The sequence below is a fragment of the Gavialis gangeticus genome, unplaced genomic scaffold (assembly GCF_001723915.1).
Source record: "Gavialis gangeticus isolate Ggan-Ray unplaced genomic scaffold, GavGan_comp1, whole genome shotgun sequence".
Lineage (NCBI taxonomy): Eukaryota > Metazoa > Chordata > Crocodylia > Gavialidae > Gavialis > Gavialis gangeticus.
This window is the reverse complement of record NW_017729018.1, coordinates 11,845,791-11,858,932: the sequence shown is the minus strand read 5'-3', so window position 1 is coordinate 11,858,932 and position 13,142 is coordinate 11,845,791. Positions and strand designations below refer to the sequence as shown.

The 13,142-nt window shown below is 60.1% G+C and overlaps 1 protein-coding gene and 1 long non-coding RNA gene across 2 annotated transcripts; one reads left to right on the top strand and one right to left on the bottom strand.

The window, feature by feature from the left end:
- The first annotated feature begins 150 nt into the window (after positions 1-150).
- R3HDM4 (R3H domain containing 4) lies at positions 151-11,192 on the top strand. Its single transcript, XM_019513520.1, has 8 exons — positions 151-268; positions 4,674-4,828; positions 5,376-5,494; positions 6,116-6,239; positions 6,692-6,777; positions 6,910-6,995; positions 7,431-7,486; positions 8,490-11,192. Exons 1-8 carry the CDS (start codon positions 213-215, stop codon positions 8,591-8,593), a joined length of 786 nt encoding a protein of 261 aa, XP_019369065.1. The 5' UTR covers positions 151-212; the 3' UTR covers positions 8,594-11,192.
- LOC109294930 lies at positions 2,323-3,407 on the bottom strand. Its single transcript, XR_002096649.1, has 2 exons — positions 2,750-3,407; positions 2,323-2,466 (listed from the first exon to the last, which is right to left on the bottom strand). It is a non-coding gene; the product is annotated as an uncharacterized LOC109294930 (long non-coding RNA).
- Positions 11,193-13,142: the final 1,950 nt, after the last annotated feature.

The following is a 13,142-nucleotide window of genomic DNA, read 5'->3' as shown; positions in this document are numbered from 1 at the left end:
CCGCTCCTCGTTTCCATAGCAACCCCCCTGACACCCCGTTCCCACGAACACCCCCCGCTACTCCCTTCCACCCCCAGCTCCGGCAGCGGAGGGTTAACGCCCGCCCCGCCCCGCCCCCCGGGTGTTACGCCACTTCCGGCAGGGCGCGGGTGCCGCGGCCCCTTTAAGGCCGGAGCCGCCCGGGGCCGCGCCGAGCGGGGCTGGGCCCCGCCATGGTGGTGCTGAAAGGCCGCGAGGCCGGGGCCGGGGAGGCGGCGGAGCAGTTCCTGTGAGTGCCCGGGGCATCCCCGCCTCCCTGGGGGGCGCCGTGCTACGTCACGGGGATTCCCCGCCCCCGGGGGTTCTGTCGCTTACGTCACGGGGTTCCCTCCCCTGTCCCCTGGGGTCTGGCTCTGCACGGGGGTCCCTGCCTACGTCAGGGGATTCCCTTCCCTGTCCCCCTGCAGGGGGTTCTCCCTGTCCCTTCCCGCAGGGTTGTCCCATGCTGCCTGCTTCGCTCCCCTTGGCGGGGGCTAATTACGCCCCTGGGCGCAGAGTGGGGCAGATAGGCCCAGTGCTGGGGGTTGTGGGGTGACTGGACTGACCCTTGCAGCCCTTTGGCCCTTGGCTCCCCAGCGCCCTTGGAGCAGTAGCCTGGCTTGGAGGCGGATGTTGCGTGGGGCGGACCGGGGCCAACCTGCCCGGGCTGCTCTGGATCCTTTCGCCAGCCTGGGCAGGCCTGCTTTGAGCTGCCGAGCCTCCCTGCAAGCGCTTGGCCCCCGGTTGACATAGCGGGTGTTCAGACCCCGTGCAGCCTCGCCAGGGAGGCCTGTCAGGCTTCCTGCGGCTAACTCCCCCCACCCTTGCTGCGGGCTCGGGGCTGCAGAGCGGGGTCCCCAGGCTCATCTACTGCGTGTTCGAATGTTCAGGTCCAAGGGAAGCCGTGCCCTTACCGGGCGGGCGCGCTTTCCCCAGACCCCCGGCCCTGGAGCTGGCCCTGCTGGAGCAGGGTCCCCTGAAACTGACAAGCCCCCCCCTGAAACTGACTAATGCCCAAAGCCTGGGAAATGAGGGGAGCCTTGTCAATTTCAGGGCTGCCAGGCAGGAGCTGTCAGCGCTCTCTGTTACCATAGCAGCACCACAACTGACCGGCTCCATCGCTGGCCGGGCTTCTAATAGCATCCCTTTGGCAAAGGCTCCAGCTCCCTGAAAGGGAGTAAATCTGCTTGCAGAGTAGATGGGCAGTGGGGTGGAAAGGGGCTGTGCCGTGGAGATCTGCTTATAAGCAGGATGTTGGGACCTGCTTCGCTGCCTGCAGTTCAAATAAAACGAATGCTCTTACGCTATGCGTGACGTGCGTCTGAGTCTTGGGCCAGCCCTTCTGTCCATGGCATCTCCGGCATGGGAGAAGCGGACTTGATGGCCGCTCAGTAAAGCGGCTGGGGGGTGGGTCTCAAACCGGGAGCCCCTAAATGATCTGTAGGGGATTAACTAACTATTAACTTCATGACTAGATGGGAGTGCTGTAACTTGGTGCCACGGGCACGGAAGAGACCGGACCTGAGCTGGGTGACTCAACCAGTGCTTCTTCCGTGAGACCTTCCGCCTTTTGTTTCCTGTTGGCATCAGGCTGGAAGGTGTTGGGTGTCCACGGGCAAAGGGGTTAGGGCTGGGATAATTGGGTAATGATTCTTTGCACAGAGCATGCATCACCAGTCCTGTCATCCAAAGTCAGCGAGTGCTTTCTGGAGCTAAGGTCATGTCATCAGCCCTGCTGGGTAGATGGGCAAGCTTGGGACGGGCACGGTGGCTGGGCAACTGTTCGATACTTGGAGAGCTGCCATGTGTTCATTGTCACACCACACGTGCAATCAACTTGCAGGTTACGGGTTGCTTGCAGGCTGTGGGCTGGGGTCCCCATGCAAAAAGTACCTTACCGTGGTATCTCTCTGGGACTTGTGCTTTAAAACCGTGTGGTCCTTTGGCTCCCAAAGAGCAGGATTCCCGTGCATTTCAGACGGCCACAGCCCTGCCGGTGTGCCCGTCGTGGTAGCATGGCTGAGGGCTTTCTCCGGAGCTGCTGTGGGAAGCCTAATTCTGCAAAGCCAGCTGCTAATCTTCGGGGGGATTCCTGCCATTCACGGCATGTCCCGTTGATGAAGTGGCAAATGCTAGAAACGGTTTAGAGATCTCTGGTAGGAAAACTGGCTGAGTTGTTAGTTTGTTTGGGGGCTGGAGAGGAGGGGGAAGCACTTTATTTGTTGCAATGATGCAAAAATCTGCCAAGTGCAGATCACAAGGCATGGGGCTTGCTTACCTGTGGGCTCTAGCTGGTTTTTTTAGGTGGCTGGAGAGGGTTGGGCTGCTTATTGCATTGCTGGATACGAGCTTCAGAGCAGCAACTTCAATGCACGTGCTTTAACTTTGTCTCTGCTTCCAAAGGATATCGGTAATAACCGGGGAGGCAGTGAAGGGAGCCTGAATGGGCTGTTGGAGCAAAAAGCAGGTTAGGGGGAGAGCTTGCGTTGCCCAGGAAGCATGCTGGGATTCAGTCCTGAGCAGTGAAGACCTTCCCTGGGGCATATTGACGGCATTGAAGCTGTGCGTGTAGACAAGAGCTTCCAAGCCGAGGCTGTTCTGTCCCTGGTTGCACGCGTTGTGCGACTGAGCTCCTTGTGGGTGTGGGTAGCAGGGTGGGGGAGAACTGGCCAGGCTGGTAAGTCAGTGGCCCAGGAAAACCCAGTTCAGCTGTTGCCAGGAAGAGCATTACCTTGCTCCGAGGAACCTGCCAGCAGTTGTACCCCGGCCTGTGCTGCTAGTTGAATGCCACGCTGAACTAGCTGCACAGCCTGTAAGGGGATCTGGCCCGCCTGCCATGATTTGCACAGAGCTGTCTGGGACTTGCCCTTTAGTGCCTGGACGGGCGCCAAGCCTCGGTGCTCTTTACAGATAGGCACGGTTCTGAGGTCACCACATCTTGTGAGTCTCCAAGATTGTGAAACACAACCCTTGCCCTGCCAGCTCTTCGCCCGCAGGGGAGGATCCCAGATCTCGCTAGGCGTCCTGGGATCCAGCAGGATTTCGGCAAGGCATCATGCCTGCAACCTGCTTCAGCTGTAATGTAACTGCTATTGATGCTGTTTGGTGGGATGCTTTATGTTGTCTATCACATCACAAGCCCATAGCGGAGGGGCTGTGGCTTGTAGGTGGGGAAACTGAGGCACTGGAAGAGAGATGATGTGCACCAAGTCAGCCAGCGTGTTGTTGGCAGAGCTGCAATCGGAGCTTGCGCCTCCCAAGTCCCAGTCCGGTGTCTTGGCTGCTGGAGAAACCGAGTGGGTACAAACTCGAGTACCTGATGCATCGCATGCCCTTCTGGGCTGATGCCTCGTGCTTCCCTTGCCTTGGACTTGAATGCATCACAACCCGTCTGGAGCAGGGGCGTGCGCCGTGCATGTCTCTTGGGCAGATCCTTGCTATCTCCTACCACTGCTGAGTCTTGCAGACACTGTGCGCTAGTCAGGAGGGGAGATTGATGACCTGGGTAGATGCATTGGGGCTGACTGGCCAGCTCGGGGGCAAGGGCAGTGAAGACTGGCTCTGGAAGCTGGCAACTGAAGCTGGAGCTCAGGAGATTTCTGATTAGCACATTGTGCCGCTTTCCTTCTTAATACCAGACGGAAAATTGAGCGAAGCTCCCTGGTGTCCACAGGGACTGCCCATCAAACCAGCCCCCTGCTCCTGTCACTAAGCAGGCCCCAGCTGTGCAGATCCTGACACGACGCTGCGGGGGGGAGCGTGGATGGATGAGACGCTTTGGAAGCATGAGTCTTGCCCTCTGGAAAAGAAACGATCGAAGGTTCAGTGCGTTCCTTTAAGGGCTCACCGGATTTAGCTTAGGAGGCAGCTGTGCCAGGCCTGGCTTGTTTCTCATGTCGGACTCCGGCCTTAAACATGAATAAATGTTATTAAGATGCAGCAAAGGAGCTGCAGTCTGGGTATGCGCGCAGGCCGTGGGTTATCTTCCACGGGTGCCTTCACCGAGGTGGTGCTGTTCATTGGCGCGTGGCCCGGAGGATTGTACGTCCAGCCAGGCACAAGCAGCAAGTGAATAGGCCGTTTATTTTAGCCAGCGGACTTGCTCTGATGATCAAGGCCGGTGAAATGAGCCCATCGGGCATCTCAGACTGGCTTGCAGCTCGAGTGGCGCTTGAAAGTAATGCCATTTACGTAACGGCGGGGGGGTTGGGAGGTTTCTGAACATGTCAAATGAAGACTGCGCTTGGGCAGTGATTGAGGTTATCAGCTCTGGCTGCTGCCTTGTCCATCAGCCGCCCACGAGGGAGTGCGGGGTAGCCTGGCAGGCGTGTTGCTCCGTGTCTGGCTCTCCAGATGTCTCGGAGTCAGGGTTGGGCTTCGGAGGGCATTTGGAGATAACCATCTGTCCGCACCAGGCATGTGGTTATCACGGCTCCTACACCCCCCCACAGAGCCCAGCTGATCTGCTCCCCCGCTAGTCCTGTGCAGCTTCCCCGGGGCATCGTGGTCCTGACTTATCCTCCCCCCTCCTTTGCTCTTCCAGCCGTAGCCCCCCAGAACCTCCCAGCTGCGCCAGCCCCTGGCAGGCCCGGGTACAGCCGAGGTCCCAGAGCTGGCGCTCCCCCATCAGCGCGTTGTGTGTGTGTCCCCTGCAGACGGATCGAGGACTGCCTGCCCCCGCTGGAGAGCTTGCCCGCCAAGAGGTTCTCCCCCTCCAAGCGCAAGCAGCACTACATCAACCAGGCCATCCGCAACTCCGACCTCATCCCCAAGGCCAAGGGGCGCAAGAGCCTCCAGCGTCTGGAGAACAGTAAGGAGACGGCACGCGCGGGCACCGCTTCCCTCTGCCCCCCTGGGGCCTGGCCACGCCGCTCGCCGGGGCAGGGCTGCCCAGGAGAGCCGGGCTGCTGGCACCCGGCCCCGAGCTCGCCTGTGCTGCGTAGCCGGGTGTTGATAAAGCAGCTGGAAGAGAGGCCACGTCACGGTGACTGTGCAGAGCTCTCTGCAGAGCGGCCCAGACGATGTTTTTAAGGCCCGGGTGGCTCTCCCCCGAGGCGCCTGACTCCAGTCCTCCGAAGCTTGCCCAAGGAGGCTTGGGTTGGGTCTTGGAGGAGGGAATCGGGATGCCTGGGCTATAAACGGGGGATGGGGGAGCTCCCTATGTGACCCAGGCTGCAGCCCTGGGGCACACTCCGAGCTGCCTTGTGAGATGCCCATGAGAGCAGGGGGACCGAGAAATCCCCGTTCGACTCCAGGGCAGGGCCTGGCTCCTGGCTGCCCCGTCCCTGCTGCCTCCCCAGTATCGCAGCCCCTGGCGCTCTGGCCCCGCGCCCCTCACAGGCTTGGCTTTCTCCCAGCCCGGTACCTGATGACCCTTCTGGAGCGAGACGAGTGTGGCACTGACGAGGGGGACCTGGCTTACCCGGCCGCCCCCAGCATCTTCACCGAGGCCTGCAACAACGAGACCTACATGGAGGTAGGGGGCTCGGCCTCGCCGATGGCCTGGGGCGGCTGCTTGCTGCGGGCTCGCTCCGTTTTTGGCAGAAGGGCTCCCGTTCTGGTCCCGCTCTGTACCGGCAGCTCTGTCCTTTGGCCAAAGGGCTCTAGGACCTTGGCTGATCTCGTGGGGAGGAAGTGATGTGATTAATCCTGGCGGGGGTCCACTCCATAGGGCAAGAGTCAGAGCCTCCAGCTTGCTCTTGGGGGGATCCTTTTAAAACCATTCAGCCCCAGTGCATCTGGGGGGGACACGGCACTGATATCAAAGTGCCTGAGGACCTGCTGCATCCTGCAGCATCTTGCTTCTTGCCTCTTCTCAGTGGGGAGACTGGGTCTGTACTGGAGTCGATGTGGGTGTTCATAGGTGTTGATCGAGCCATGCCAAGCCGGCCTGTTCCTCTCCGTTCCCAGCTCTGGGGTTTCTGGGCTGCTGGGACCAGCTTGTCCCATGTAGGAGGCTCCAGGGATGGAGCAGGGAGGCACTGATTGAGCCACGTTGGGAGTGGAGGCTCAGCAGGGTCCCAAGCATTGAAATGGCCCAGGGCTGGCGGAGGGCTGGCACGTGGTGGCTGCAGCTATGTGACGCTTCCTTTGTCAGATCTGGAACGACTTCATGAACCGGTCGGGCGAGGAGCAGGAGAGGGTCCTGCTCTACCTGGAGGGAGAGGCCAAGAAGAAGCACAAGAGGAAGCTGCCAGTTAAAGCGGAGGACGAGTGGAAAGGTACGGGGCTGGGGGAAGCCTGCCAGGACCCTCTGGGGTCAGGCTAGGAGCTACCTGCTGTAGCCTGACCTGGCCACGAGGGTGATCGGGGGGCTCCCCACCTGCTGTGGGTCCTCCAGCGAGCAAGGTGCGTGCTGGTGACCTGTAGGAAGGACTTGGGGATAAAGCTGCCACTTCTGCTGCAGGGGTAGAAGGAAGCCAGCTCCTTCTGGGCAGAGGGCAACTGTCATGGCAGTGCCCTCTGGGGGGGACACTGCATGCCCTCTGCATGTGAAGAAGGGGAAACAGCTGAGCCAGACGGAAGTGTCTGGGTCTGAGACACGGTCTCCGCTGCTCAATTTTGGATGGAGACGTCAGTCTCGTCCGCGGGCATGATGTGCCCGAGACGCAGGTGTGGTGGGGCAGGCTGCTCCCGGAGCTCTGACGTGCACGTCCTGCCCCGTGTGTTGCAGAGCACCCCGCCTACACGCCCCAGGAGTGCTTCCAGCGCATCAGCCGCCGGCTCCGCTCCACGCTGAAGCGAGGCAGGATCCCGCTGGTGAGAGCCCAGGCGGCGGCGGGCTGGGGACTGTTCCTGGGCTGAGGCGTGGCTCTGACTTGCTGGGGAGCCGGGGCTCCTGCCTTTTCACCAGCCCCCCCGACCCTTAAGGCACCTGCCTCTCTTCTGCAGGGGACCCTGGAGGGCCTGGAGGAGGAGCTCCTGGGTTTTTTCTCTGTCACCCCCCAGTCCGTGTACACCGCGATGATGGACAACAGGTAGACGGTGCTGGGAGGCTGCTCCTGTCCCGGAGGACGGAGAGAGCTGTGCAGGGGGTTTTGCTCGTGGCTTCCTTCAGGCTGGGTGTTTGACCCATCAAAGGTCCCGGGGAGACGGGCCAAAGGGCTGCAGTGGAGAACGGGCCGTGTCTATCCGGCCCACTCCTGGCACCTTCTGTCTACTGGACTGGAGGGGGCTGGCTCTGCCCTGCTGCTGGCTAGACAGCATCGCCCCAGGGCCCCAAGAGCAACAGGAACCCACTGCGCCCATGGCTTGTCCACCCTGCTGGGTGCCACGTGCCATGAAATCTCTCCCCCGGGGCTTGCAGCGGTGGGAGGAGGGAGCCGCCGGGGCCTGGGGAAGAGGCAGAGCTAGAAAACCTCCTGTGATCTCCCCCCACTACTTCTGGATCTCTCTCTTTCTCCACCCTCCAGCTTTGAGCGGCTGCTGCTCCACGCGCTCTGCCAGTACATGGACCTCGTCTCTGCCAGTGAGAGCCCGCGCATTTATTTATCTTTCTTCCTGCCCGTTTCCAGCTTTCCTCCTCTTCCGCAGCCCTTGGCCTTGGGTGCTGGGCCATGTAGCCAAGCAAGGCTTCACATCCAGGCGGCCTCGGCCCCTGACTGTGCTGGGGGCAGCGATGGGCCTTGCGGGGGCTGTGTCTATTGGCTCCAGGGCTTCACTGCCTCCCATCACGTGGTGTGTGCAGGCCCTGGTTTGTATTGGGCTGCCTGTGTCCTGTGCTTCCAGACATCCAGCCCCTGACATGAGCAGGCGGGTTCAGCAGGGAGCCTGCAGTCGTGCCTTGATGCTCCCTGCCTTGCTCTGAGCTGTGCGTCCCCATTGGCTCCACTCCCACCCCTCTCCTTACTGCAGTGTGATGCAGAGGCAGGGAAATGATGCGGTGCAATGCAGCTGGGCTGGAGACCACAGCTCTCCAGGGAGGCGGGTGGCAAGTCTGGGGAGGAATCTGTGTGCCAGCGTGCTATAGCCAGGAAGCTGCCAGCTCCACTGCGTGCGCAGCTTGGTCCTTTCTGCCTGCTGGTTCATTAGCAGGTGGGTGTGAAAATGCCAGTGAAGTGCTAATGGCTCAGGGCTGGGCAGCAGGGAGCTGGCAGGGGCCCAGAGCAGGAGAGGAGGGCACATGGAGCGTGGTGTCTGCTGCCAGCGCCGGCTCCAGCAGATTTCACGGGCTGAGGACTGTACCTTAGCAGGCGCGAGCCCCTGGAAGGTGGCAGCCCGGAGGTGGGGGCAGCTGTGGCCCAGAGCAGTGGCTCTTCGCTCGTCTAGGCGTGGACGTCACTTCTGGTCTGAACCCGACCTTTCATTTGGATGCCTTTTTCTCCCTGCAAAGCCTCTCCTTCCCCACACCCTGATGAGCTCCACGCTGCCTCTGTCCGCATCCGTGCAGGGTTTGGCTGCGTTTCTTCGGGGCACGGGCAGTGATGGCAGCATGGCGTGGCTCTAACCGCAGCTCTCCTCCTCCGTCTCAGGTTCCAACTTCGAGGGGAAACGCCAAATGAAAGTGAGCAACAAGCACCGCGTCTTCCTGCCCCCAGAGCTCCTGCTCTCGGCCTACCTGGAGCAGATGAGCTGATACACCGCGGGCCCCCTGCCCCTCCTGCTCTGCGCGCCGACGGCTGCTCCGACCCCGCTGCCTGCCCCCCTTGTGCGGTGGCCTAGCCAGTGGGTGGCTTTGCGTGGGGCGGGGTTCAATCTGCAACGTGTGCCCTGCTTCAAGGCATGAAATCTTTTCCCTTCCCCATCCCTGGAGCTCTGCAGGGATCTCCCAAAACTCCTGTCTCTCCCCCGGGAGGCACAAACTTCCCCCAGGGTCTCTAGCTGGCTCTTTCCTCCCTTCCAGGCCAGAGTCTGTCCCTTCTTGGTCTGTATTAAGGAAGGCACCAGCTCCTTTCTTTGCAAAAGCCCTGACATCTCTGTCCCCGTGGTGGGGCCACCTCCCAGCTGTGTGCAGGTACCAGCCCCTGTGGGCTGCAGCCTCTCCTGATGTCCAGGCTGGGGGGAGCAGGGAGAGGTGCTGTCTTATGGGTCAATCTCATTCATGCCAGTGCTTCATTTCTGGGGCTCGTTTGGGCTGTTAAAAGCCCCTTGGAGGCTGCAGCAGCCTCCCTCTGGCTTAGCCCTCCCCACAAGCTGACCTAAATGCTTTAGGTATTTAAAGTGATCTCCATAGGATACAAAAGTCCTGGGCTCTTCTCTGCATGGGAGAGGCCGGGTCTCTGTCCCATAGTGGAGATGAGCCTCAAAGGCCGGATGATTCGACCTTTGGATCATCACCCTTGTGATCACAGGGGGACGCCAGGGCCTTGACCTGCTGCGCAGACATCGCTGCGCGCATACAGTCGGTCCCTGCACCTGCTGCGGCTGCTCCCCATCGTCCCGGCTAGGTGGAAGCATGTCTATGTATAACCCAGCTGGCTCTAAAAATAGGCGCAGCGATTCCAGACCCCTGCTCGTGCCAGGGGAGCTGCTGCTGGGGGGAATCTGCCCCGGTAACTCTTAATGCCCATCACGCAGCTCCTCTTGCCTCTCCGCCCCGCAGACCTCTGCAGCTGGGCAGCTCGGGGCCCAAAGCCTAAGCCCATGCTTGGAGCTTTAAACCTGGGCTTAAGTGCTGGGCTGCAGCTGAGGGGTAGTCCTCCTCCTCCAAGGATTTCTCTCCTACATTTACATTTTGCAAATACTGGGGGGATGTCCCTGCATCCGTGATGCTGTCTGGGACAGGGGCAGCTTTGAGAGCCTGTGATTTTTATTTTTTTGTGCCTCTCTTTTCCCTCTCCCAGGGCAAGCACTTCTGAAGCCAGAACAGCCCTGGGAACCATCTCTGCCGGGTGGGCGCCCTGTAGGACGCCCGTGCCCTGGCACTTGCCTCCCCATGCCCATCCAGAGCCAAACACTTGCCTCTTAAGGGGTCTGGGTCTTGCCGTAGCCAAACGGCCCCGAGCACTGTCTTCATCCAGCTAAAGGCTCCTCTCTGGGGTTAGGTCCCAGGGGAAGGGGGTCTGTTTTAGCTCTCGTGGCAGCTCTGGGGGGACGGGCTGGGTGTTGGCACCAGCCCTGTCCTGTAGCTTCTCCCTGCAGCCTGGCACCGAAGCTGGGCTGCAGCAGCTGAAGCTTCAACACAGAGAGCAGCGAGATCTAATGCCAAGGCCTGGCGTTCTCCACAGGGCAGGGCTCCCATCCTTTTTAAATGTAATATAGTGTGTCCTTTTTTTATACGTATTTGTGTGTGTGTGATTTAACTCAGGTCCCCGGCTGCCCCGCTGCTCCCAAGGTGGCTGGAGCTTGATGTTGAAGCTTTGCCACCTTGGACAGCTAGGAGCGCCAGGGCAGGGGGGAGTGTTTTGTGCCGTGGCGCTGTGTGAAATGGGCTTGGTTTCCAGTGCCGTAGAGCCACAGACTGTGCCGCCTGTGGTTTTTAACACATACGCTCTGTGGGGTTTTTCTGTGTGTGTCTGTATCTGCCATGTATCAAGGGCTTCTCTTCCGTGTATATAGCAGCTGGTTTGAAAGGGACTCGCTGGGTTCGGGGTGCTGCTGCCTTGCACTTGTGTGTGTCACTGTTCACAGCTGTACAAAAGCCTCGTGCATGCCTGGGCCGGGGGGAGCCGGGATGGGTCGAGGAGGGGGTTCGTGGTGCTTCTCAGCCTGGGTGACGGATGGGGTTTGCTGCTGCTCTTCTGCGCTCTGCCTTTGCTAGGCTTGCTCCTGATTCACCTTGTTGTGAGTGGGATGGGGGAGAGCAGTGTCACACTTCACCACCACGGCATCGAGGGCTGGGGGCAAGGAGGAGCTGGGCTCTTTTATAGCATCTTCTGCTCTGATCTAATCCTCCTGAAGGCCCAGCTCCCCCATGGGTCCCCATCACTAGTGCCTCCTCCTTCCACCTCTGCCCTCTTGGCAAACCAAAGTGATCTTCGTGGCCCCACCAGCGTCCTGTGCAGCCGAGCGCACGCTGGGGCCTGCAGCCTGTGGCCGGTGGTTGTGTCGTTGCTTCGGGAGCGTGTTGTAAAGATTTCCTTCCTCTTCTTAAATGTGTTCGATGTCCCAACTCCAGCCCCAGCTCTTGCCTCTGCTCCTTGTGATGGTTGCTGTGGGGGCCGGTCTCGGGAAGGCGAGGACATGTACGGAGCCGGAAGGTGTCTGCACGAGAACAATAAACTATGGTGCTCCGGCCTGCCTGTGTCCACGTCTTTGTTGGGGGGCGAAGCCAACGGTGTCTGTCCGCGGGGGGCTTCCAGCAGGAGGCTGTGGGGTGCGATGGGGGCTGTCCTGGGAGAAGCTCCACGGGGCTGCAGACGCGGGGCAGTCTAGCGGTGCAGCCCTCACTCAAAGCACCGCATCGAGGCATCTCCTCCCTTGCAGGTCCATGTCTCAAATGCTGCCACGGCCTGATTCTTCCTCCTCTTTTTTTAAAAAAAATGACCAGACAAGGACTCTGCTCCTGAATTTCAGTGCACTATTTCTTCTTTTTTTTTTTTTTTCTCCAAGCAGTTGAGCTAAGGTGCCACCCTTAGGCCCTTGCTGCTTGAACGCTGCACACGGGTGGGGGAAGAAACAGCAGCAAAGTGGGCTTCTCAGCTGGGCAGGGGCCAGGCATTGCTCTCCCTGCTGCTAGGCCTGCTTTGTGGGGCAGGAGCAAGGTTTGGTTTATAAGGAGTGAGGCCACCTGGGTGCAGCGCTGAGGCTCGGAGGCAGGGCGAGCTTGGGAGCTGGTTGAGCTCAAGTGGCTCCTGCATGGGGTGGAGGAGAGGGCTCCCACTCGCAGCCCTTGGCCCCAGTTCTTGCCTTGTCCATTGGCCGCTCTCCTACCTCCCAAACTCCAGATGCTTCAGATGCTCCCAGATCCAAGCCCCGCCGGCCTTGGAGGTCAGGTGTCCCCTTGTCTTGTTTGCCCCCAGCCAAAAGGCCAACGGAGCAAGCTGGGAAGCCCAAAAGTGATCCCACCCCACCCCATAAACTGCATAGCTCAGACCCTTGCAGTTGGAGGCAGCCGGAGACTCTCGCAGGGATCAGCAAGGGCCAGGCCTCACCGCTGCCTGCACCACGGCGCTCAGAACCAAGGGGAAGTAAGAGCCACCAGGGCTGACAGCATCTCCCCTGCCAGGTGTGGGGGTCTGCGGGAGGCTTCCCGCCCTGCAATTATTTTTCAGTAAGAGGATGCGCCAACTGGGAAACCTCACATGGAAGAAGCAGGACTTGGATGTGGGAGGGAAAAGGGGCTGCGGGTGGAGGGTGCCTAATGCCCCCAGGCTCCAGCTGGCTTGGCTGGGAGACCCCCAAGCAAACACGTAATGCAGCGGGCAGCGCCCTGGGCCTGCCAGCTGCACCCGCAAGCATGCCAGGTGCCTGCTGGGCTCAGACGGGCACAGTGGCACGTAACCCTCCTCCGTGAGGACCTCCAGGGGAGAAGAAATGGAGCCCTCCATGCTCTCCACCTCTTCCCACGGGTGGTACGGGTCCGGGCCTTGCAAAAGCATGCACAGGAGCCCCTGCCCCGTGCCCCTTCCTGCCAGCTGGGGCAGCTCCCCTGCACCCTGGCAGCAGGGGCAGGAGCTGGGGGGACTTTCCCTCCCAGGGGGCCTAGGGCAGAGGGGGCGTGTCCTTCCAGCCCCCAAATGGCAAAGGGGCTCCGGCTGAGGGTCCCGCTGCGGCTGCAAGGGAGCAAAACTGTGGGCCTCGGGAAGGGCAAACTATGGACCCGAGGAAAGCAAAATATGGAACGCTTCACGAATTTGCGTGTCATCCTTGCGCAGGGGCCATGCTAATCTTCTCTGTATCGTTCCAATTTTAGTATATGTGCTGCCGAAGCGAGCACAAACGTACCCTCCATTTGATTACTATTTATACCTCATAGATATTCAATTCATCCCTGTCAGGGTTATTAATTATAGCTCTTTATGGAGTATGACTAGTTGAATTATTACCGAGAAACATTGCTCAATGCATAATGTGTTTTTAGTTTCTAAGTTATTTTTGGTAAAATCTTAGGAAACCTCCTCTTTTCCAGCGCCTGCGACGCGAGGGATTCTGGGAGAGGGAGGATATATGCAAATCGACACCGGCCCGGAGCACTGCCTGGCGTGGAAGGACCCCGCTGTGGGGGTGTCCTTGGCGGTGCCTGC